This window comes from Penicilliopsis zonata, assembly GCF_001890105.1.
Source record: "Penicilliopsis zonata CBS 506.65 unplaced genomic scaffold ASPZOscaffold_5, whole genome shotgun sequence".
NCBI lineage: Eukaryota > Fungi > Ascomycota > Eurotiomycetes > Eurotiales > Aspergillaceae > Penicilliopsis > Penicilliopsis zonata.
This window is the reverse complement of record NW_019208915.1, coordinates 1,417,645-1,438,586: the sequence shown is the minus strand read 5'-3', so window position 1 is coordinate 1,438,586 and position 20,942 is coordinate 1,417,645. Positions and strand designations below refer to the sequence as shown.

General features: G+C 57.6%; 5 protein-coding genes across 5 annotated transcripts; 3 read left to right on the top strand and 2 right to left on the bottom strand.

The window, feature by feature from the left end:
* Positions 1–498: 498 nt before the first annotated feature.
* On the bottom strand, positions 499–3,581 carry ASPZODRAFT_1823122 (hypothetical protein). The gene is made up of 4 exons (XM_022727183.1): positions 2,805–3,581; positions 2,592–2,703; positions 1,754–2,517; positions 499–1,611 (listed from the first exon to the last, which is right to left on the bottom strand). The coding sequence occupies exons 1-4, from the start codon at positions 3,206–3,208 to the stop codon at positions 516–518; spliced, it is 2,376 nt and encodes a 791-aa protein (XP_022582487.1). The 5' UTR covers positions 3,209–3,581; the 3' UTR covers positions 499–515.
* Positions 3,582–4,756: 1,175 nt separating this feature from the next.
* ASPZODRAFT_131604 (hypothetical protein) lies at positions 4,757–5,358 on the top strand. The gene is made up of 2 exons (XM_022722798.1): positions 4,757–5,236; positions 5,289–5,358. Exon 1 carries the CDS (start codon positions 4,767–4,769, stop codon positions 5,055–5,057), a length of 291 nt encoding a protein of 96 aa, XP_022582486.1. The 5' UTR covers positions 4,757–4,766; the 3' UTR covers positions 5,058–5,236; positions 5,289–5,358.
* A 1,868-nt stretch (positions 5,359–7,226) lies between these two features.
* On the top strand, positions 7,227–12,926 carry ASPZODRAFT_151387 (hypothetical protein; the record flags this gene model as incomplete). The annotated part of the gene is made up of 2 exons (XM_022725732.1): positions 7,227–12,543; positions 12,589–12,926. 2 exons carry the CDS (start codon positions 7,227–7,229, stop codon positions 12,924–12,926), a joined length of 5,655 nt encoding a protein of 1,884 aa, XP_022582485.1.
* Positions 12,927–13,200: 274 nt separating this feature from the next.
* Positions 13,201–15,923, top strand: ASPZODRAFT_95058 (hypothetical protein; the record flags this gene model as incomplete). Its single annotated transcript, XM_022730493.1, has 6 exons — positions 13,201–13,398; positions 13,462–13,576; positions 13,634–13,697; positions 13,761–14,410; positions 14,468–14,745; positions 14,802–15,923. The coding sequence occupies exons 1-6, from the start codon at positions 13,366–13,368 to the stop codon at positions 15,921–15,923; spliced, it is 2,262 nt and encodes a 753-aa protein (XP_022582484.1). The 5' UTR covers positions 13,201–13,365.
* Positions 15,924–16,136: 213 nt separating this feature from the next.
* Positions 16,137–20,180, bottom strand: ASPZODRAFT_63629 (hypothetical protein; the record flags this gene model as incomplete). Its single annotated transcript, XM_022729168.1, has 4 exons — positions 16,137–16,534; positions 16,586–17,272; positions 17,312–19,316; positions 19,359–20,180. The coding sequence occupies 4 exons, from the start codon at positions 20,178–20,180 to the stop codon at positions 16,137–16,139; spliced, it is 3,912 nt and encodes a 1,303-aa protein (XP_022582483.1).
* Positions 20,181–20,942: the final 762 nt, after the last annotated feature.

The window sequence follows — 20,942 nt, the reverse complement described above, 5'->3', positions numbered from 1 at the left end:
TTTGAGCAAGGGAAAAGGGGAGAGGGAGAGGGGGAGAAGGAGGAGGGGGGTAAGATATGAATGACAGAAAATTGCACTTCGGAAGAAGAAGGAGGAAAAAAAAGAGAAGGAAACCCCCCCTCCCCCGAGACGTAGATATCGTTATTCTGCACTGAAGAGTGCCGACGAGAATGATGATCAATCCAAGGTATGTATATATGTATGCATTCGCCAAAATTTCAAGTCATCTGCTCTGTAAAAATGGAGGGGTATCAGGTATGCTAGAAGCGTTGCTGCGCTTAAGTAACCGAGGGAGAGGGAGGAGGGGGGGGGATAACAAGGGAATTCGAAAAATAAACAAAAAAAAACAAGGAAAAAAAAAAAAACAAAAAAGAAAGAAAGAAAGGCAAACGACCATAAATCTATACGGTCAATGCAAAGTCCTCATTTACTGCTCCTGGTTGATAGCAAGGAGGAGGGAGGAGCGGAGGCCGTGGGATTGACCCAGGGTGGAGAGTGCCGGGGCGGTACTTCATTCATGCTATGCCTTCGGCTGTGACCCCAAACCGCGAAGCGTAGTTGGTAAAAATCTCGATGCACACAGTACATGCTCGATGGGAGCATGGGTCACGGGCGGACATCTCCCGAAGCCATTTGATGGCCTTGGAAAATGCCTCGAGCACCTTATCTGGCTTGTCCACATTGGCTTGCGTACGCGAAAACATCTGGCCTAGGAGAATGCTGGCAGACTGCGTAAGGTAGTGCGGGACGGACCACCAGGGGCCGTGGCGATAGAGCCAGCTCGCGTCGGGTTGTTCCGGGAGCAAATCGAGCATACGGCAAGCCGAATCCACACACTGCGTGGCGATCTGGCTACAGAACTCGCTTGGGGTGCTGGCTCCCGTGGTTTGGCGGGTCACCAGGCGCAGGCAAGGCTGTGAAAGAAGAATCTTAGTGCTGTAGAAGCGGAAGGCCAGGTCGAGGGCCAGTCGGGGAAACTGTTGGAGCTCTGGTGCCTCAGTGAATCGGAAGCTGGCGGGCAAATATGCGAACCAGGCATCCGCGTTCCTATCGAGGTTCGCAATGATGGCCTCGATGTCCGTCAGCTGTCGTGGAGCGGCACCGGGCGCGTAGAGCATGTTGATGGCCTCGCGGGTGACGTGCGTCAGATCGATCAGGAGGAGAAAATAGAGCGAGGGGTTGGGAGCAAGATGTTCGGCGACCTTCGACGCAACCTGCTCCCTCTGCTTCCCTTTGCCGCTTCCCCCCAAACTCACCATCGAGCTCGATGGAGGGTTGAAGACAGTCGACTCTGTAACACTTGAGATCTTAGGAAACGATGAAACATGCAATGAGTTTCTAGCTTCGTAGTCTGTAATCAGCTGTGCCACCCGCTCATCCCAGAAGTCTTCCTCGACAAAAGGGACGGGAAGGGGTGTGGTACAGAAATCGCCGCCGGTGTTCGTTGGACGGCCGGTCATGATGCAAAGCATCGTGTCTAGCGCATACAAGGACCACCAGACGCGGTATCTGGTTTCTTTCGAGACATGGATGATGGCATTGCTTTCACTCCGTAGGTTCAACCCCAGGGCGACCGCCGACCGCGAGGAAAGACCACAGAATCGCCAGGCCCTAGGATAATCGGAACACACAGCATTAGAGAAAGAGTTATTTGAAAGAGGGGCTGACAGAGGGCTAAAGGTTTAAACAAGTAAAAAGAAGAAGAAGAAGAAGAAAAAAAAAAAAGGGGGGGGGGGTGTTCAGGTCGACTTACCGATTGATCTGACCGGTGGTCAGCAGATAGAAGGAGGTGAGTCCTTCGACTTGGACTTGTTGTAGATTCGGGTGGTCTAGAAGGGTAATCTCGCTCGTGCTAAGATTCCACGCTCGAGAAAAATACAACATGTGGTCTTCAAGGTCTTCGTCTAGGTGTTCCTGAACCAGGTGAAAGTACCGCGCAGCGATCGCAAACACTAGATTCAGGACGGCTAGCCACCGTTTGCCGGGACGGAGAAAGGGATTCGAGTAGAAGGATCTATACTGACCCATGAAAAGGACCTTGCCGATGATGGGGAAGGTGGCATGTACATGCTGGAAGTAGCAGTCCACAAGCTGATCGGCGATGGCCTGGGATGGCCGGTCCGTCGGATCGGCCGTGTCGACCAAGGGAAACTCAGTATCATCCAAGAAGTAGCTCACAGAGGAGACGGAGAGGCGGTCCCAGTTCTCCCAGGACGGACTCGGGGCGAGATTCGCAGCAGTCGACGACGAGTCCTGTTCGAGTTCGCGTTTCAACCGATAGATCCAGGCCATTTCCGAGTGCTCGCCCACGAACCCCATAGCCTGGACGCGCTCGTCACGGTTGAAATCTTCTTCAGTGTAGTCGATAGTGCCCAGGGGGAAGGCCATCTGAGTGTCGGTAGGGTCGGGGCTTTGCCTCGGGTTGATCGCCTCGAAATCTGGGACGGTGGAAGCGGACGCGGATGCTGATGCTGCTGTGTCTCCAGGCTGGGAGGACTGGTCGTTTTTCTGCCTGTTCTGCAAGAAAAAGAAAAGAAGGGCTCTTTAGCAAACATAAGACACGAGAGATGCTGTTGAGGGCGCGCGCTCACTTTGGAAATGACTTTGTCCACAAACTGGGCCGACTGAGCGTCCAGTTTTGGGTAGAGGCTTCGGAGGAGAGCCTCATAGGTGAGGACTTGTTTTCCCAAATCATTGAGCTTCCTAGATGTATCAACAGTGAGCAATGGTGTTCTAGCAAGAAGGATAAAAAAGAAAAAGAGAAAAAAAAAACAAACGAAGACGAAAAGGGGATTCCTGCGTACTTGGCTGTCCTCTCCCGTTTGCGATCGCCATAGGAGCAGCGAATACCAGCCTCCTGGCACCGTTGGCATGTCGGTCGGTGACCGGAGCATTTTGCCTTCTGGTCACGGCAGTTTTCACAAGCCCGACTGACACGCCCGCTGCTGGTCCAGTTGGTTGGGTTGCTGGTTCGGGGGATGGCCACTTTGAAGTTCTGCGAGCGCTCTGCGGTAGTGATATGAGAGGATGCGGCGGCGGCGGCGGGGTCTTCAGCAGTTGAAACAGAGTCAAGAGCAGGCTCCCGGCTGAAAGAAGCGCGTGGGTAGTCAGATGAGACCCATTCCCGGGCTCCCAGAAGGTCGTCTTCTGGATAGTCCGAGGAAACATTCCCAGCACGTGGAGGATACGGGCGGTTCGGACCATCCATTGCTTTTCCAAGACAAAAAAGGGAATTCCGCCTACCACCGCGGCTCTTGGTCCCTTGGTAGATGGCGGTAGTGGGCACGACCCAAGGGGGGAAAAGGTATTGCTTGTTGGTACACGCAATACACACGCACAAAGGCACGAGTCTGCCTAGATCATGACCGAGGCAGGCCCGAGAACCTGCTATTTATTTTGAAACAAAAAAAACTAGCAGGGCATGGGTGGCCCTTTGTCAGCTCTTCGGGAAGTCAGAGGGAGTCTGGAGCCGATTCCAGGTCCTTTGAGAAGGAAGAGATCACAGTGCGGTAGTAGGCTGACGGTTCCTGCCGTAATGTGTTTTTTTTCTCTTTTGCCACGTCGAGGCGAGTTAACGGCACGGACCCAGCACGGTCAAAAGGGCAAGAATAGTAAGATGAATGACGGAGTCGTCAAGCTTCGAGGGGAAAAATTATTATCGGTCCTTTTAACCGTTTGTGTTTTCTCTCGTCTTATTTTTGGATAGGTAATAATCCCCTCCCCTCCCCCTCTTTCCTGTGGTGGCTCGTCCGAAGGCGTGGGCTAGGCCGCATACTGTGATGCATGCCAGACCACCTCAAGGCCGAGCAGTCCAAGGGAGCCTGAGCCAGCCTGGCTCTGCGAGGACCCGCAGAAGCGCGAGGCAGCATCGGAGGTGTCTGATAAGCTCGACTGTCAAGCTATGGATGGGTGAAGGAGAGCGAATCGCCAAAGTTTCCAGCTCCCGGTTTCTCGATGTCTTGTGTTGGAAGGAAAGGAAGGCAATACATTTGCCCACACTATCATAGGGGGGCCGGGGGGGGGGAGGTTATGGTCTTCGTTTGTCAGGACAGGAAGAAGAGTCTCGCCGGTATTTTGGAGAGCAAAATAGCCACCCGGGCCAACGGGCTGCACTCACAGACCTCTAGGAGTTTCCATCGAGGGAGAAAGCCGGGCGATGGCAGGTATCAGACAGCGTCACCACGCGTTTCAACAGTGAAGCGTCCAACCGGGTACCGTTTGCCCTGAAAACAGCAAACCTCGGATCGTCAGGGTCTTGGTGGACGACCTGCTGAGGACACAAGGGTGAATCCGTGGGCTATCAGGGACGGGCTAATGAGCAGGGCGACCTACCTTGTTGGGGAGCCAGCTGATGCTAATCTCAGCTGACAGATGCCGAGCAGATTCCTCCTTTGTCTCGAGATAGCAGCTTGCCGCTTGAAACCATCTCCCTCGTGAACGTGAACCTCACCGCCGATGCCCCTGGAAATAAATGGGATGAAATTCCGCGGGAGCTCTCGTTAAACGGTACCATTCGCATCGACGCTGCTCATCTGCTCTCTCCCTCCATATGAAGGATGACTGGCGTGTGACAGAAGGGAGATGGAACGGTGCTGAGGCACCGGTCTCTGGGTCTGTACACCAGATATCGTTTGCCGACCACGCACGTCATGATCCCAACCGAACCGCAGCGGGCGCGATGGATCACTTCAAAGAGAGCCCAGAACCCTCACTAGACTGGCAAGATCGAAGATTTTTGGTGGGGAAAGTCTTGGAGCAGGCAAGCAATGCTAAAAGAAGCATGGCAACTCGAAGACAAGTTGACGGTCTTGTGTCTTCTTCTTATGGGAAGGCGCAGCATCTCAGGACAACATGAGCAGGATTCTACCCGCGAGATAGTCATGTACAATGATTTGAATGTGGCGGCGGGGGTGGATGCGGATATCAGTTGCCCAAGACAGCACGAATCAGCATCCACGACGCTCAGAGACGAAACTTGTTTGCCTGAGCGATCGGTCGTGGCAAGACGAAGACTCACCAAGCCCTATCCTACCAGCAAAAAATACCTCGTGTTTTGAAAGAACCCTTGCTGATATGATGGCAAGGCTTATACGCACACACATGTAGCGGTTGTATCAATCCCCGTCGTGTACAGTGTCATGAAGATACCATACCGCCTCCCTCTCTCCGACGCAGAAGTATATGACTCGATCGACTGGCAGGTTGTCTGTCCGCGGCCTGTGGAGTGGTATATTATCTATCGAGAGTAAGAACATATGGAAGCAACGAGCCTGCAAAGCACCACTCACCTCGGTCCCTCACCTGGGATTTCTTTGGATGCTCTGGTCGTTCCCCTCCCCTCCCCTCCCCTCCTCCCTCCCTCGGTTTCGCCGTCTTGTTTTGTCGTCATCGAGCAACAGCCCAGAGTCTCTCTCCCCTGCTACTCAAGAGACAGCTGTTGCGAGTACCCCAGGGTCCCCTCAGCCTGGCAGGGAACAGAGAACGAATGCAGACAGCAAGACGTCGAGCGGAATAGAGAGAGCTCTGGAGGCTGAAAGTGGTGCCTAGAAAGAGGAAGGCACGGAAGGCACGTGCTGTGTGGGCGACCGCCCGGCAGAGCCAATTATTTTAGTGGTGGGACTGGAAGAGTCGGCTCTGGTCCTCTTTGGTGTCGGGAGGCCTACCTTGTGTCCCCCGGGACTGGTGTTTCCTGCTGGATTAATCCGTTTAGCCGCGACGAAAAGAGGCAGCCGGAGCCAGAGTGCCAGAGCTCACCCGAAGGCCTGACTGATGCTGTTCCTGGTGTCGTGGTTGCTGCTGTTGCTGCTGTTGCTGCTGTTGCTGCTGTTGCTGTTGTTGCTTTGTTATTGCTCTTCTACCTACTCCCTGATCGGCCTCGGTGGCTGATTCTGGCTCCAGTGGGAATGGGGCGTACGGAAATGGATTCCTGCCAATCGGATGGGCCAGACACGCTTCGGGGCAACCGTTTTTCCCCCCTGACAGCGAGTGTTTGTCCACGGCGGTAGGGGGGAGGGAGCGAATCTCACACGGTTTTCCTGCTGGGTTGTTTTCCAAGGCGGGTTGGTTTGACCGTGTTTGTTGTGCTTTTCTGCCCGTCGAGGCTTCCGACAAAGGGTCCTGCGAGCACCGCGGAATTCCCGAGTCAAGAGCTGGGGCAACTAATATTAACTAGTTGCTAATTAACGAATTGGTTGGCTGCTCACGTCGGTCTGGGCTGTGCCCCATCACTCGCTCTCGGCTTTTCCATCTCGAGGCTATCGTCGTCCTCAGAACGGGTTTGTTCCCAACCGCATGAAGATGACTACTTCTTCCCCCGAGACAGAGTGGTTGCAGTACCGAGTGAGATAGCTGAGCGAGGAGGGACAATACACCGGGTTGGAACGGAAAGGCAACAACGGCGGTTTCGTGACCAGGATCGATCTCGCAGTCGGTCTCGGAAATTCCAATTGACAGACAGTACGATGCCGCCGGCGATAGATATGGCTTTCTTCATTGAGGACGGCTGACTGCGAAATCGCCTCGGCGAGAGGAGACAAAAACATGTTGGGGTCCCCGCGGAGAAACCACGCAGGAAAGAGAGAGGCTTATGTCGCTCGCTACACTGGAGAGTCGAGACTCATCACGGCAACCACTACACTCGCGCAGTGAGGAGGAGGATTAAAGACGTTTCCCAACACGCATTTGTCGTGGTAAGTGACAGCAGGTCGAATACGGAGGTCGCTAGAAACCCTCGACCGGCCCAACCATCGCTCGTACGCTACAATACCCTTGGCTCAATGCTGGATTTTATATACGCCTGCTTCGTGTCTCTGTCCCTTGTCGATCTGTGTAGACTAGGAGAGGAGATGGCGGTCTCCTGCTCCTCTGGCTCTAAACTCGGCATTGCAATACCATCCTCCATGGCCCAGTTCTTGGCTTTGTGTCCGTTTATATTTTAAGAGGAGATACTTCATCGACCAGAGACAGATACCACGAGTAGTTTCCAATGTTCCCCTGCTTGCTGTTCGCCAGTTGGCCGTTGGGCCTCGGAAGGAGAAATCATGTGATGAGACTAGCTTCTTTCCAGTTAGCTCGGTGCATTATATAATCATCTTTACCGCCTTCCGTTTACAAAGGTCCCGTGACGTTCTGCCATACCGCTTCAACGTCCGCCGACGCATCGCCAACGCTTCGTCTCGTCGCCATGCGAGGAATCTGATTCAGGGGCCCGGAGAACCTGCTTCCCGATGGCTCCCAGGGGCCCGATGAAGCGCTCCCACCTGCGGCAGGTGAGTGCGGCGAGCCTCGACTCGCTCTCAACCGCCCGATCGCTTGGTACCTCCCATCGCGAGACGAGCGAGATGCCCGAACCGATCGCCGACGGGGGGCCCCCGCGCCCCTTTCGCATCTCCCTGGCGGGCTTCAACCGCAGGCCGTGTACGCTGTGGGTGCACGACGAGTCCTTCGCCCGCGACGAGGTCCTCTTCAACCCGGCCGCCTTTACCGACACCGACGTCCGCGTCGGCGATGTCGTGGAGATCCTGCCCAATCGCGGGCCTGGCGAGACGGCCACCGGTGCCGCCGCCGCGCACCTCTCGCCGTCGGCGATAATGAAGCCTGACCATGGCGTGCGCTCGGCGCGTGAAAGCCATGTCGAGCGGTCTTCGACGCGGACGGGGCCCGCCGCGGCCGCCGCGGCAGCCTCCTCCAAGTTCACGACCCCGTTGCAGAACCGGTGTCTGTTTGTCGTCAAGCCGCTGCCACCGGAGATCCTCGCCAGGCATCCCAAACTGGAGATCTCGGTCACCAGCAGCATTGCCAATATCTTTGGCTTCAAGAACAGGACCCCCGTGCTGCTGTCCATCGTCGAGCGCGCCCAGTGCGCCGCCTCCCATGTGGAACTCTCCTTCCGGGACCAGTTCCTGGTCCGCTCTGACATGTGGCGGCTCGTCATGTCAGACCTGGTCAACAAAGTCGTGTACAAGGGTCAGAAGATCCTGTTCATGGGCACCATCCGCGCCACTGTCAAGGCCATTTTCATCCGTGGGAAGAAGGTGCTCTCGGGCTACTTCTCGCCGCATACCATCCCGGTTTTCCGCAGCGAGTCGGCCAAATACGTCCTCTTCATCCAGATGTCCAGGGAGATGTGGGATTTCGACTCCGAGGGCACGGGTGACATCCTGTTCAGCCGCGTCATCAATGGCTTCCTCCCGGAGCTCTTCAAACGATGGGTAAATATTGACGCCAAGCATCTCGTTACCATAGTCCTCTTCACGAGGGTCGAGTACGATGCCTCGGCGGGAGCCGGTCTGTCGACCCTCAGCGTAGGGAGTATCAAGAGCATATCCACCCCGAATCATGTCCCCACGAGGGACTTCTATCGCGTCGTGGTCAACGATATGGCCAGCGGTCACTGGACAACCATCTTGGACGAATTAAAACGGGACTTCCGGACCTTCTTGAGAGACGTCTCGCTCCATAAAGTCGACGACAGCGACGCCCAGACTTCCTCGGCGTCGATTGCCGGACGGCCAAGCACCGCTCTGCGCGGCAATATCCTCGAGGCGATCCATCTTGCCTCGGCTCACCTTGCCTTTGACCATCTCGACCGGGACATGATACACACCGGTACCTCCATCATCGTCATCACGCCTGGCAGCGGTGTCTTTGAAGTCTCCTACGATTCTCTCGCGTCCACCACCGAGGCTCTCACAAACCGTGGGATCGCCATCGATCTAGTCTGTCTCAGCCCGATGCCCTTGCACTCCGTTCCACTCTTCAAATACCGGGAACCAGGCCCACCCCAGCCGCCCAAACCCTCGTTTAGTGGCATTCATAGTGCGGAGCTCTCGCCAGACCTTCGCCATGCAAGTCCCAGCTTCCTCAGCCGATCATCCCATCTCTCCCCAGGATCCTATGATCCTTTGGCTCACCCGCTACCCCGAGAAATGCACAGCACAAAGCCAAAGGATTGGAGCTATGGCATCCCCCACTGGCTGGATATCTCGTTCTGGAACCCAGAGACGTACCGAGAAGCCAGGAGGCTGCAAAAAAAGGACCCCAACGCACCCATTCCATTCACCATCACCAAACAGTCAAAGCTTTTCAAGCCGAGGGTGCGAATGTACGAGATTCAGATGATGGGTGTGATGGAGAGCGAGCAGTCCAACATCTCCATTCCGTACCTCTCCGAAGGCCAAGGGCCGAGCCGAACGCCCGGCTCTGCGCTGATGTTAAATGCAACCAGCTTCAGCTCCGCCAAGTCTCCCTATAGACACAGCTCCTCCTCTTTTAGGGCCCAGCTGAGCGATAGTCTACGCCCGGAGCCTTTCCTTCAGAACATGGCCAGCTCGAAAGAGATGTTCCTTCCTGGCTCCAAGAAATCCCAAAAGTCCATGCTCACCTGGATGGACCAGTATGACGAAGCAGTCTTCCACCCGTTTCCCAAACGCCGCGCTACGAAAAAATCTTCTAAATCAAAACGACCGAGCGAACCGGAGGTCGTCGTCTCAGCGGTGCATGAGCGGGTCTCTGCACGGGCGATATCGAAACTACGGGAACATGAAGACCATCTGAACGAGCGAGCGCAGGCTGCTGCTCGCGGCAGAGTGGACTTGGAATTGTCTTTTCCGAAGAGTCCTGTATCTACTACTGTTACTACCACTACTCCTACTACTACCACTACTACTACTGCTACTCCTACACCCCCCTCACCCAAGAAGCCCGCCCTCAAGACGACTCCGGCGCCACGCGGTTCGAGGATCTCCCGTACCATCAGCTTCGCTCTTCGGGGTCTCAGCGCTACTCCTCCGCGAGCGCAAGCCAGTACGGAGGTCAACGTGGAGCACGCACAGGTTCTGCCCACGAAACTCAAGTCACCGGCGCGTACCCTCTCGGACAACAGGAGCGTCGAGTCGCTCAGCCCCTCGGATACTGCGTCGACTTCAACGGTCATAGAGGTGTCGTCGCCCCGTCCGGGAACGCCTCAGAAGCTGGCCAAAGACACTGCCATCACGCCATCGCGGCCAATATCAATCAAGGTTCCAGTGAAGAAGCCATCCCAGGATGACTCCGAGCAGTCTCACAATTCAGTCATCCGCGAATCCTTCTCCACCCCGCCTGGAATCGACGTCCCATTCCGAGCCGACCATCTGACGGACCATCGACCTCGGCAACAGAGCCTCAAATTCGACGTGCCGGTCAACGCTGGGTTCCGGGAAAGGAGCCTGGCCAGCAAGTCGCTGAGTCCGTGGGTTCGTTCCATCGACCCCTGCAGTACCCACAAGAAGGTCTTCCGGGACGCCAGCTGGTTTGGGCGCTGGCAGCATGCATACCCGCGGCCGCCGCATGTTGCACTGGTCAAATGGAAGAGTCTGAAATCTCCTGCAGTGCTGCCGATCACGACCGAGGAGTTCCCGACTGCGACGGAGCTCACGTGTGACTATCTCCAAACTCCCTACCGGGTGTTTCCGAACGAGGATTCCGAAGGCATCGAGGCCCCCAAGACGCGCGATGCGCTCCTGCGCGAGATGATCTCTCTTCGCCTGTCCCATGGCTTCCAGCTCGTGGTCGGGGGAAACCTGGCGGATGTCACGGGCCAATACACGCTGGAAACGGTGAATGTGTTTGACGACCGCGGCCTGGACCGAGACGGGACGACTGTCTTCTTGTCCAAGGGAAACGCCATCCACCGGCTCGTGTGTGTCGACGGAGGGGAGATCGAAGTCACCCGCTACACGCATCGGGCCTCGACCTCGTTGATCGGGGAGAGGAAGAACAACTTCACGCTCTACTCGCCCGCCATTCGCACGATTCTCAGCCCCAAGTACGAGGTCAAGGATATCCGCATGGAATCGACGGTCGAAGAATACAACTGGAACTACGCCGACAACTATACCGCCGGCCATCGGGACTACCTCATGAATCCCTCGCAGCAGCTTCAGTTCTGGCGCGCTCGGTACGTGTTGATTCCGCTGCCGCTGCATGCCAACACCCGCCGCCACCTGCAGTCGTTCAACCAGTCGCTCGGCGAGGATAACGAGGAGGAAATCCATCTGTTGGGGATCAGCCAACTGACGCATATGTGGCAACGATACAAGTACGTCGCCCCGGAAGAAAAGCGGTTCGAGACCGGTTCGAACAAGAAGAGAGGCCTCAACCCGCTGGACATCATCTACCAGACGCGCAATCCGTCCGAGATAGTGGCGGCAGAGCTGGACCGGATCCTTCTCACAGACCCGCGACTCGACAACCCGCCCGCCCAGCTGCTGCCCGAGTCGGAACTGCTGGACCGGTCCAACATCAGCCTGTCGTCGCTCGCCCAGATCATGCAGGGGGAGAAGGGTGTGCGGCTGATGGACCGCCGATGGCACTGGCGCCTCCATTACAACTGCTTCATCGGAAACGAGCTCACCACCTGGCTGGTGCAGAATTTCCGGGACATCGATACTCGCGAGGAGGCCGTGGAGTTTGGCAACGAGCTGTTCCGACACGGCCTGTTCGAGCACGTCGAGAAACGCCACAACTTCCGCGATGGCAACTACTTCTACCAGATCGCGAGCGAGTACCGGCACTTCCGCCCCGAGTCTCGTACAGGTTGGTTCCCCCCCAAACGCAGCGACAAGTCGGTTCCTTCGACACCCGCGGGGGAACGCCCTCGCGACTCGCCTGCCGCCGCGGCCCCTTCTTCCTCCAGCCATGCTCGCTCAGACAGCACCGAGCAGCCGCACGTAACCCCGGGGTTTGGCACGCCCTCCAAAACCAAGAACAAGGTTGCCATCACACTCTCCAAGACGATGAAGTACGACGTCGATCCACGCAAGCGATCCAACCGGCCGGAGGTCGTGGATCTGCACTACGACCGCCTGCACAACCCAGAGAACTGCTTCCACATCGAGTTGGGCTGGATGAACACGACTCCGAAGCTGATCGAGGACACGGTGCTCTCGTGGGGCTCGACAGCCGAGCGCTTTGGCCTCAAGCTCGTCCAGGTGCCCATCAGCGAGGTCTGCGCCATCGAACGGGCCCCCCGGTTCCGCCAGCCGTTCCGTATCCAGCTCAAGATCCCTCCGCCCAAGGCCCCCGTGCCGACGGTGATGAACGTCACCTCCTCCTCTTCGTCGTCGTCGGTGTCTTTACACTCTCTCCAACCCGGCTCACCGGACAACCTCTACTTCCAGAAAGCCCTGCTCCGCAAGTTTGAGTTTGTGCTCGACTTCGAAGCCGACTCGGCCTACCCGCCTGACGTGGAGGTGTCATATTCCTGGGGCAAGCCCGAGTATCGGTACCCGCAGTACATCCACCGGTCCGGCACCCTGCTCGTCCAGATCACCGACGACGGTGACTTCCTGCTGCTGGCTAACCGGCTGCTGAGCACCCGCGGCAGCACCACCGCCAGCCGCGACGCCGCCAAGATAGACCGCACCGAGGTACATCGCCCGCGCGCCGCAACCTACGATCCCCTCGCTGGCGGTCCCTCGCCACGTCTCTCGCCCGCCCTCCGGCCCGTCCCAGAACGAGGAGACGCCGCGAGCCCTTTCTCCGCCCATGTCAGCAGCGGCGGCGGCGGCGGCGGCGGTGGCCCTCCGCATCTGCACGCCGGCACCCCAGATGCCCCGAGCCTGTACCGTGCCCCGGAATACATCCTGCACCAGCTGCTCGACTTCTGCAGCGACGCCGCCCGTCTGGAGCAGTTCTACAGCGAGTCGCATGTGCGCCCGGCGTCCACCAGGGTCGGCCCAGCCACAGCCTCGCTGATGGAGGCCTCCATCCCCTCGCTCGAGCTGCCCGCCAGCCTGGTCGGCCACCACATCTCGCCGCCGCCGGCGCTCAGCTCACGCCTCATCTCCCAGGACGGGACGCCGTGGGACGCGCGGGCGCGCACCCGTACCGACAGCGTCAGCCACAAGGACAGTCCGAGGAGTGGCAGCTTACGACCTTTACTCTGATTAGCATTAAAAAAAAAGCGAGAAAAAAGAAGTGTACTCTTATTCTTGGATATTATGAATGAATGAACTTTTGTACCATTAATAACATGGCATTCTTGGGATCCTCCTGTATAATCCAGTGTATATTCATTTATGCTGACCATCGGGTAATTAATTCAGCCAAAACCCAACCATTCAGGCAAAAGGCATCACATCCATCGGCCCGGCCACTTTATCCATATTCCCTCTGGCAAGCTGTTCAATGTCCTCCCCGCAATGAATGAACCCCCGCTCGATACGCGATGGGATTTTGGCAAATCGGCCCGTGAGGGAAGTTCTAAAGGTGCCATGTCCTCTGCATGTCCTCCTCCTCCTCCTCCTCCTCCTCCTCTTCCTCTTCTGTGTTTTCTTCTTATATCATTACATTGTCACGAATTGGTAGCTGCCAGCTCAAGTCACAATGAAGTTCACAAATGGCATGTGGCACCTTGAGGTAAGTAGAGTATCGAAGAAGCTGGGTGAAATAGAGAGGCAGGATTGGCTTATGGATGATCAGCAAGGCGTCCAGATCGACTGGATGAGTAACGTCGAGCGGCTGAGCGTCAAGGAAGAGACCGTCGATCTGCTGTTGAACAAGTTCCAGAGACACCGGGGCGACACATTGAACTCACGTAGGTCTTCGGCTGGATTCAGTCTTCTGGATTACAGTATACTAACTGATCTGTTAGCTACTGTGAGTGCAAAAGTGACGTCTCCATTGGAGGGTATCATCGGTGTGAAACTGGTGCATTGGTAGGTTTGCCTACTATATGGAATATTCTTTTTAGATTAAGACGACAACACTGACTGAACAAGGGCAGGACAGCTCGACAAGGGCCCCCATTACAAACTCAACTGGTCGTCCGGCCACAGCAAGATCGATCACACCCCCAACAAGAGCCTGCGGTATACCAGTGGCCCGCTGGAACTCACGGTCAACACGGCGGCGAACGAGCTGGGGTTTGTCTTCGCAGGCGACAAGGGCAAGCTGACCGGCCACTCGTTCCGGTCGATCGGGTACGTGGGCGACGAGCGCACCGAGAAGTCGCGGCTAGCAGACGGCCTGTACTTTGAGCGGCAGGGGTACATGCTTGCCGAGCTCGATCTGGGCGTGGGCGAGAAGCTGTACGGGCTGGGCGAACGGTTCGGGCCCCTGGTGAAGAACGGGCAGACCGTCGATATCTGGAACGAGGACGGCGGCACGTCGTCCGAGCAGGCGTACAAGAACATCCCCTTCTACATCAGCTCCAGGGGGTACGGTGTTTTCGTCAACACGCCGGGAAAGGTCAGCCTCGAGCTGCAGTCCGAACGGACCACCCGCGTCAACATCTCCGTGCCGGCCGAGGAGCTCGAGTATCTCATCGTCTACGGGCCGACACCCAAGGAGATCCTCAACCGGTACACTGCCTTGACGGGGCGGCCAAGCTTGGTTCCAGCCTGGAGCTACAACCTGTGGTTGACGACGAGTATGTTTCTGGACATGAGTGACTGCATGTTTCGTTCTCTCTACTAACCAACAACAGGCTTCACGACAAACTACGACGAACAAACCGTCACCGGCTTCCTGGATGGCTTCCGCGAGCGGGACATCCCCCTGGGCGTGTTCCACTTTGACTGCTTCTGGATGAAATCCTACCAGTGGTGCGACTTTGAGTTCGACACGGACATGTTCCCGGATGCCGACGGGTACCTGAAGCGGTTGAGAGAGCGAGGCCTTCACATCAGCGTCTGGATCAATCCGTACGTCGGCCAGGCGTCTCCTCTATTTGACCAGGGCAAGCAGAACGGCTACTTTATCAAGGTATGTCTTTGCATATCTATATCCTCTGCATATATCTTCTCCATGCTAACCTCCAGCGCACCGACGGCTCCGTCTGGCAATGGGACATGTGGCAAGCCGGGATGGCGATAGTGGACTTTACCAACCCGGCCGCATGCGACTGGTACGCAGGCTACCTGCGGCGACTGATGGAGATGGGAGTCGACACGTTCAAGACGGACTTTGCCGAGCGGATCCCCTTCCGCAACGTGGTCTACCACGACGGATCCGACCCAGCCCGCATGCACAACTACTACGCTCTACTCTACAACCGGGTGGTGTACGAGACGATGATATCCGTCCACGGCCGCTCGCAGAGCCTCCTGTTTGCGCGCTCCTCGGCGCCCGGCGGCCAGGCCTTCCCCGTCCACTGGGGCGGCGACTGCGAGAGCACCTTCGAGGCCATGGCGGAGTCGCTGCGCGGCGGCCTCAGCCTCATGCTCTCGGGCTACATCTTCTGGGCATCAGATATAGGCGGGTTCGAGGGAACCCCGCCGCCAGCCCTGTACAAGCGGTGGGTTCAGTTCGGCCTGCTGTCGTCGCACTCCCGCCTGCACGGCTCGTCTTCCTTTCGCGTCCCCTGGATCTACGGCGAGGACTGCTCGGCCGTCCTGCGCGACTGCATCAAACGCAAGATCCTGCTCACCCCGTACCTCCTCCAAGAAGCTCTGGCAGGCCATCGTTCCGGCCTGCCCATCATGCGGCCCCTTTTCCTCGAGTTCCCAGCCGATCTAAACACTTATACCCTTGACACCCAGTATTTGCTCGGCACTAACTTGCTGGTCGCCCCGGTGTTTTCAGAGGACGGCAGCGTCACCTTCTACGTCCCGCGCACCCCGCAAGACACCCAGGGTAAATGGGTCTCCTGGTTCGACCATTCCAAAACCTACGAGTCGGGCACCTGGTACACGGAGACCCACGACTTCGATACCCTGCCCATTCTCGTCCGTCCTGGTTCCGTCACCCCTCTCAACCCTTCCCTCGCCGTCCCGGAGGGTGATGCCCTCACCGGCCTCCAGTTCCTGGTCAACGGCGAGCTGACTGCGGATGTTGTCGTCGATATCGTTGACCCTTCCAAGACCCACGACGTGCTCAAGACTGTCACTGTCTCTCAAGATAGTGCTGAGGGGTACAAGGTGGTGCGGATCAAGTCTGCATAGCGACTACTGCTATAACTCTAATCATATATCTGCTTAGATCTACTTGTATGGAGTACTTTTAATTCTTCCCGAAAGAATTCATAACATTGGCTGCTTGCTGTAGAAAAAAAAAAGGGTTAAAAGTCTTAATAAAAGATAATAATTGGGTATCACGGAGTCTGAACAGAAAAAAAGAAAAGAAAAGAAAAGAAAAAACGTGGCAGTGCCCGACCACTACCAAGCTTCCTCGATATCAAGAAGCCACTTGCGAATGCCTTCTCGCAACGTATTGTCCGCGCCAGCCTGTACGCGACGCTGCTCCCTGTCCGCCAGGCCGAGTTCCCCGTCGACGTCCTCGCGGCAATGCTCCGCCGTCACGCTGCGGACCACCTCTTCCAGTGCGCCGAGGACGGTCTTGCGGCATTCCCCGCGGGGCACCTCGAGTGAGGGCACGGTTTCGTCGCCGCCACCGCGGATCTCGTCGGCCTTTGCCGTACGGTGGCGAGACGGTGAGGGCGCCCGCGAGTGTGCCAGCGAGGACTGTCCACTCTGCGCCAGGACTCGCTCCACAGCGTCGACCAGGATGCCGTCAAGATCCATCACCGTTTCCTCCACAAACTTCTCCTCGACGTCTAGCATGTCCACACAAAACGGATCGGGGGCCACGGCGGTGGCCATGTAACTTGAGGGTCGGCTACCAATGCCACCACCACCACCACCACCACCACCACCCATGTGAGAGGAAGAGGAGGTGGAGAAGAAGAAGTTCGAGAACTGGGAGGCGGATGACAGCCCGCCGGAGGAGACATGACGCGGGGTTCCCGGCTGGGAGAAACCGGACGGCGGGGAGATGGGACTGCGCAACGGACGACTGTGGAGGGGTACCTTGCGTCGCAGACGCAGGCGCTTCACGGTGAAGGTCCGCGTGTCGGCGATCAGCGTGCTGGCCACGTCTACCCATCGGTCGGACCCATCGGCGTCGACGCTGAAGGCGGCGTACGGGGTGGGTTCGGCTTGCATGGCGCGCTTGATGTCCGCCTCGAGGTTGTTGTACGGACGGACGGCCTGCAGCAGGAGATCCTCGTGGAAGCCCTTCAACCAGCCGCCCACATTGATATTGGGGCCCTCGTGCTCCTTGGGCGCGCAGTGAAAGCCCGAGGAGCTGCTGTGCGTCGAACCCAGGACGTCCATGCTCGTGATTGACGTCCGGGTCTTCTTCGGCGAGGCCACGGTCGAGTCACCGGACGAGGACAACGACACAAACCCGGGCAGTGGAAGGTCAACATCGACCACCCCGTCCTCGGCACGCACCGACAGTTTCAGAGGGAAATCTTTGCTGTGGTCAGGTAACGACATGGAGCCAGGTACGTCTTCCTCTTCTTCCCCCTCCCCTTCCACGCCCGTACCACCTTCATTATCTTCTTCCTCATCAGCCTGAGACGCTCTTTTCGCGTAGGGTGGCTTTGGAATTGAAATGTGATTGCTAGTGGTAGTGGTAGTGGTAGTGGTGGTGGCGGTGGTGGTGGTGGTGGTAGTGAGGGTAGTGGTAGGAGCCTCGGCAGTAGGATGTTCGGGGATGGTGGTTCCTGTCGCCTCCTTCACCATCTGGCTAAGAGTGGGTGCCCTCTGCTTGGCTGAACTGGGAAAGGTGGAGATGGACCGCCGGCGGCTGTCGGAATGAGGTGGTAGTGAAGGACTGACTTCGGTGTCTTCGGTGCCAGATTCTTGGCGTGAGGAACTAAACAAGCCAGAGAAGAAGAGGCTGCCCCAGCGACCCCCGGCGGAGGGAATACTACTACTGGTGGTGGTGCTCACCGCGGAACTTTCACTACGCTTCAGGTTCCGCAAGAGAGTCTCCGACGCGAGACTGTCCAACCCCTCGGCCGCCACGTCGACGGGGCGAGCCTGGTGGGAGGCAAAGTGCGGCACTGGCACCGTACTGCTGGGGGTGGTGGTTGATGTGGTGGCGGTTGCGGCCTTCTTGGCTCGCAGATCCTTGGCGCCTCCTCCCATGCCGATTCCTAGCGTCTTGATTGACCGGGCATCGGACCCGCGCCGGTGAGTTAGAGTGTCAGTAGTGGCGGCAAAGGCCCGCTCCACGTCTTCGGACGATCGATGGGTGGTTTCGTTTGAGGACGCGCTGACAGACCGTTGGTGAGGGGTTGGGGGATCCCGGTCGCCGAGGTTCAACCGCTGGGCGCGAGCTCGGCGCTCGATGGCCCGGCGGAGCGATTCCTGCCGGAGGACGGGGATATTATTAGGAGGGCTCTGCGAAACGGCGCGGATCGAGGTCGAGGTACCCGGTCGCAGGGGGGAGGGTAGCAAGGGCTCGAAGCGTTGTTTGGCCGGGAGGAAGGCGGCCAGAAGGAAGATGAGGCGGCGGGCGGTCATCTTGTCCGGGGAGACGATGACGGTGCGACTGGTGATGCCGGGGTCGGCGTCGGCGGTCTGGGCCTTCTGCTGCAGGTGGTGGCGTCTCCGATACCAGTCCGGGCCCAGGACGCTGAGCCATTCGGTGTGGTTGCCGAGGAATGCGGTGATGAGGACCAGGAAGAAGAAGCCGTGTTCTTTGTCGCCCAGGCTCCGGACGATGGAGCGGCCTTCCTCGCGCCAGACCCCCCAGCGGCTCTGGCCGGTCACGACGTAGGGCATCTGGAGGGCGAGGCTGATACGACGGGTGCTCCGCAGGGCTTCCTCCCTCAGTCGGGAGTTGACGGCGAGGATGTTGGCGGGGAGGTGGACGATGGTCTGGTTGGTGCGCTGCATGTTGGGGGGCTTGGCGGGCTTTGGGTGCGCACCGCCGGACAGCGAATCGACCTTTTTGAGCAGGAAGAGGATCTCCTTGCGGGCCAGGCGTTCCAGGTGCGAGAGAGTGCGGGTGATGACGTCCCAGTGGTCGACCAACAGGTCGATGCGCTCATCGAGGCTGGCGGGCGTTGAGGCGGACGATAGGCTGTCCTCAAGCAAGCCACCGCGCCAGCGGTAATCCGAGTCCAGCGAGCACGCCATGGCGAATCGGGGGGAGTCAGGCCCCTGCGTGCTGAATCGCGAGGCCGGGCGAGCGGCGGCGCTACGAGCCAGGAGAGGGATTTGAATGGTGATGGCGACCGCGTACATGGGGGTCTTCTTCTCCTTGACCTTCTTCCGTTTGGAGACGTCGGGGAAGGGGAAACCGGAGTCCGGGAGTGATTCCTGGTAGATGGAGGTGGCGTAGTCGGCGCGGTCCCCCGCCGCCGCCACTACTGAGGCGTCGCCAGTCTCCGGCAAGTTGACGCTGAACATGCGGGTGACCAGAAAGGTGACCTTGGAGGGCTGCTTCGACTCGGTGGGGACGCCCTTGGGTAACGGAGTGACAAAGCCGGACTGGCTGCCCGTTGTGTAGGCTCGGGAGAGCGGACTGCGGACGGGGCCGTCCTTGCGGAGGAGGGATCCATTGCCAAAATCGACCTCCCGGACGGTGCCGTTTGGAGGGGAGGTAAGATGATGGGAGGCGGAGGAGGAGGAGGGAGTATTGTTGAGGCCGGCCTCTTCGTCGGCAGAGATGATGTGCATCTTGGTCGACGAGCCGCGGTAGCTGAAGACACTACTCCCAAAGATACAATTCAAGAGCCCGGTATCACTGGTGTCGCCTCGGGAGTGGTAGGGTTCATGGTGAGCGGCGCCCGGCGACAAGGTGGAACTGCGGCCGCGGGCTCTGGAGAAGGCACCACCGGTGGCGGGACTCATGGGCAAAGACTTGCGGGCGTCGGAGGAGTCTGCGATGATGGAGGAGGCCTGCGAGCCGAGGAGCTGGCTGCGACGCGAGGTTCTCGAGGCATTGGAGAAGGTACGGGCATGTCCGCCGGTGGCAGCGGGGGCGGCGCTATTGATGCCCGGAGGCTCGATGCCGAGACCCCTGGGAGAGACAGAGGAGGAGGAGGAGGAGGAGGAGGAGGAGGGGTGGTCGGTGGCAACGCGGGTATCCAGCAGGACACAGGGATCTCGATCCCCCAGGGCGTTCTGGGCGATGATGACACGGAAATCCTTGACGGGATCGAGCTCCAAGCCACCACGGTCATCGTAGGCGCCGACGACGGAGGCATTGGACGAATTGAAGCCGGACTGCAACGGATAGGCATGAGCAGTGGAACGACGAAGGAGACTGGCGTCCGGGAACAGCAGGCCCGAGGTGTGTTCTTCTTCGGTGACGGACTCGAGGTGGGTGGGATTATTATTGCGGGTCGGATACCCACCCGGATTCAGGGTCGAGGCGGCCGTGTTCAAAAGGCGACCGAGCATTGTAAGGGATAAAGATGATAAAGAAGATGCCAGAGATGGAGATGGGAGAAACAGAAATTCGACAAAATCCGACAGAATTCGACAGAGTTTCGACGAGCTGTAGACAGTTTGACAACGACGACGACGACGACGACGACAGCGACTCTCACAACGACACGACACACAACCCAGTCCCCGAACTCGATCGACTCAATTCGCAAGCAGAGGCATTCTTGCAGGCACTTCCTCCCCAGGCAGAACCAAACCAGGATATGATGAAGCAGGAGACGTGGGCCAGGAGGGGCACGCAAAGCACCTGCAGACACGCGACAGAGTGCAGACCCAGTCCCACCGGGCAAGACGATCGCGGGGTACGAGGGGAGATCAGAAGCAGCGAACAGGGTAGACAGGTCAATTGAAGACCGAACCGGATGTTCTGAAACAGATGAATCGCCGGTGGAGAGCAGGAGAGGGGGTGGGAGAGGGAGGGAGGTTGGATTCTGGTGGGAGGAAGAGAAAGAGGGAGAGGGAGAGGATTCCTTTTGTGGCACACGGAGGAAGGGAAGGCAAAAGGCGGTGAGACTCGGTACTTGTCGGAGGTTATCTTTACTTACTCTATCTATATATCTTTATATCTTTATATATCTTTACTATATTATTATTATATATTATATATATTATATATATTATATATATTATATATGTTATTATACTCGATCAGCTTTCGCGGGTAATAGTATGTGCTGGTAGATGTTGGAAGTCATAGGCTATTCTATATACCGG

What these genes read in the sequence shown, in the direction of transcription:
- ASPZODRAFT_1823122 (XM_022727183.1), bottom strand. Translation starts at nt 3,208, where the DNA reads ATGGATGGTCCGAACCGCCCGTATCCTCCACGTGCTGGGAATGTTTCC. An exon ending in AAACGGGAGAGGACAGCCAA is followed by an intron (nt 2,704 to 2,804) that starts GTACGCAGGAAT and finishes TGATACATCTAG; the next exon opens with GAAGCTCAATGATTTGGGAA. An exon ending in TGGACAAAGTCATTTCCAAA is followed by an intron (nt 2,518 to 2,591) that starts GTGAGCGCGCGC and finishes TTTTTCTTGCAG; the next exon opens with AACAGGCAGAAAAACGACCA.
- ASPZODRAFT_131604 (XM_022722798.1), top strand. Translation starts at nt 4,767, where the DNA reads ATGCTAAAAGAAGCATGGCAACTCGAAGACAAGTTGACGGTCTTGTGT.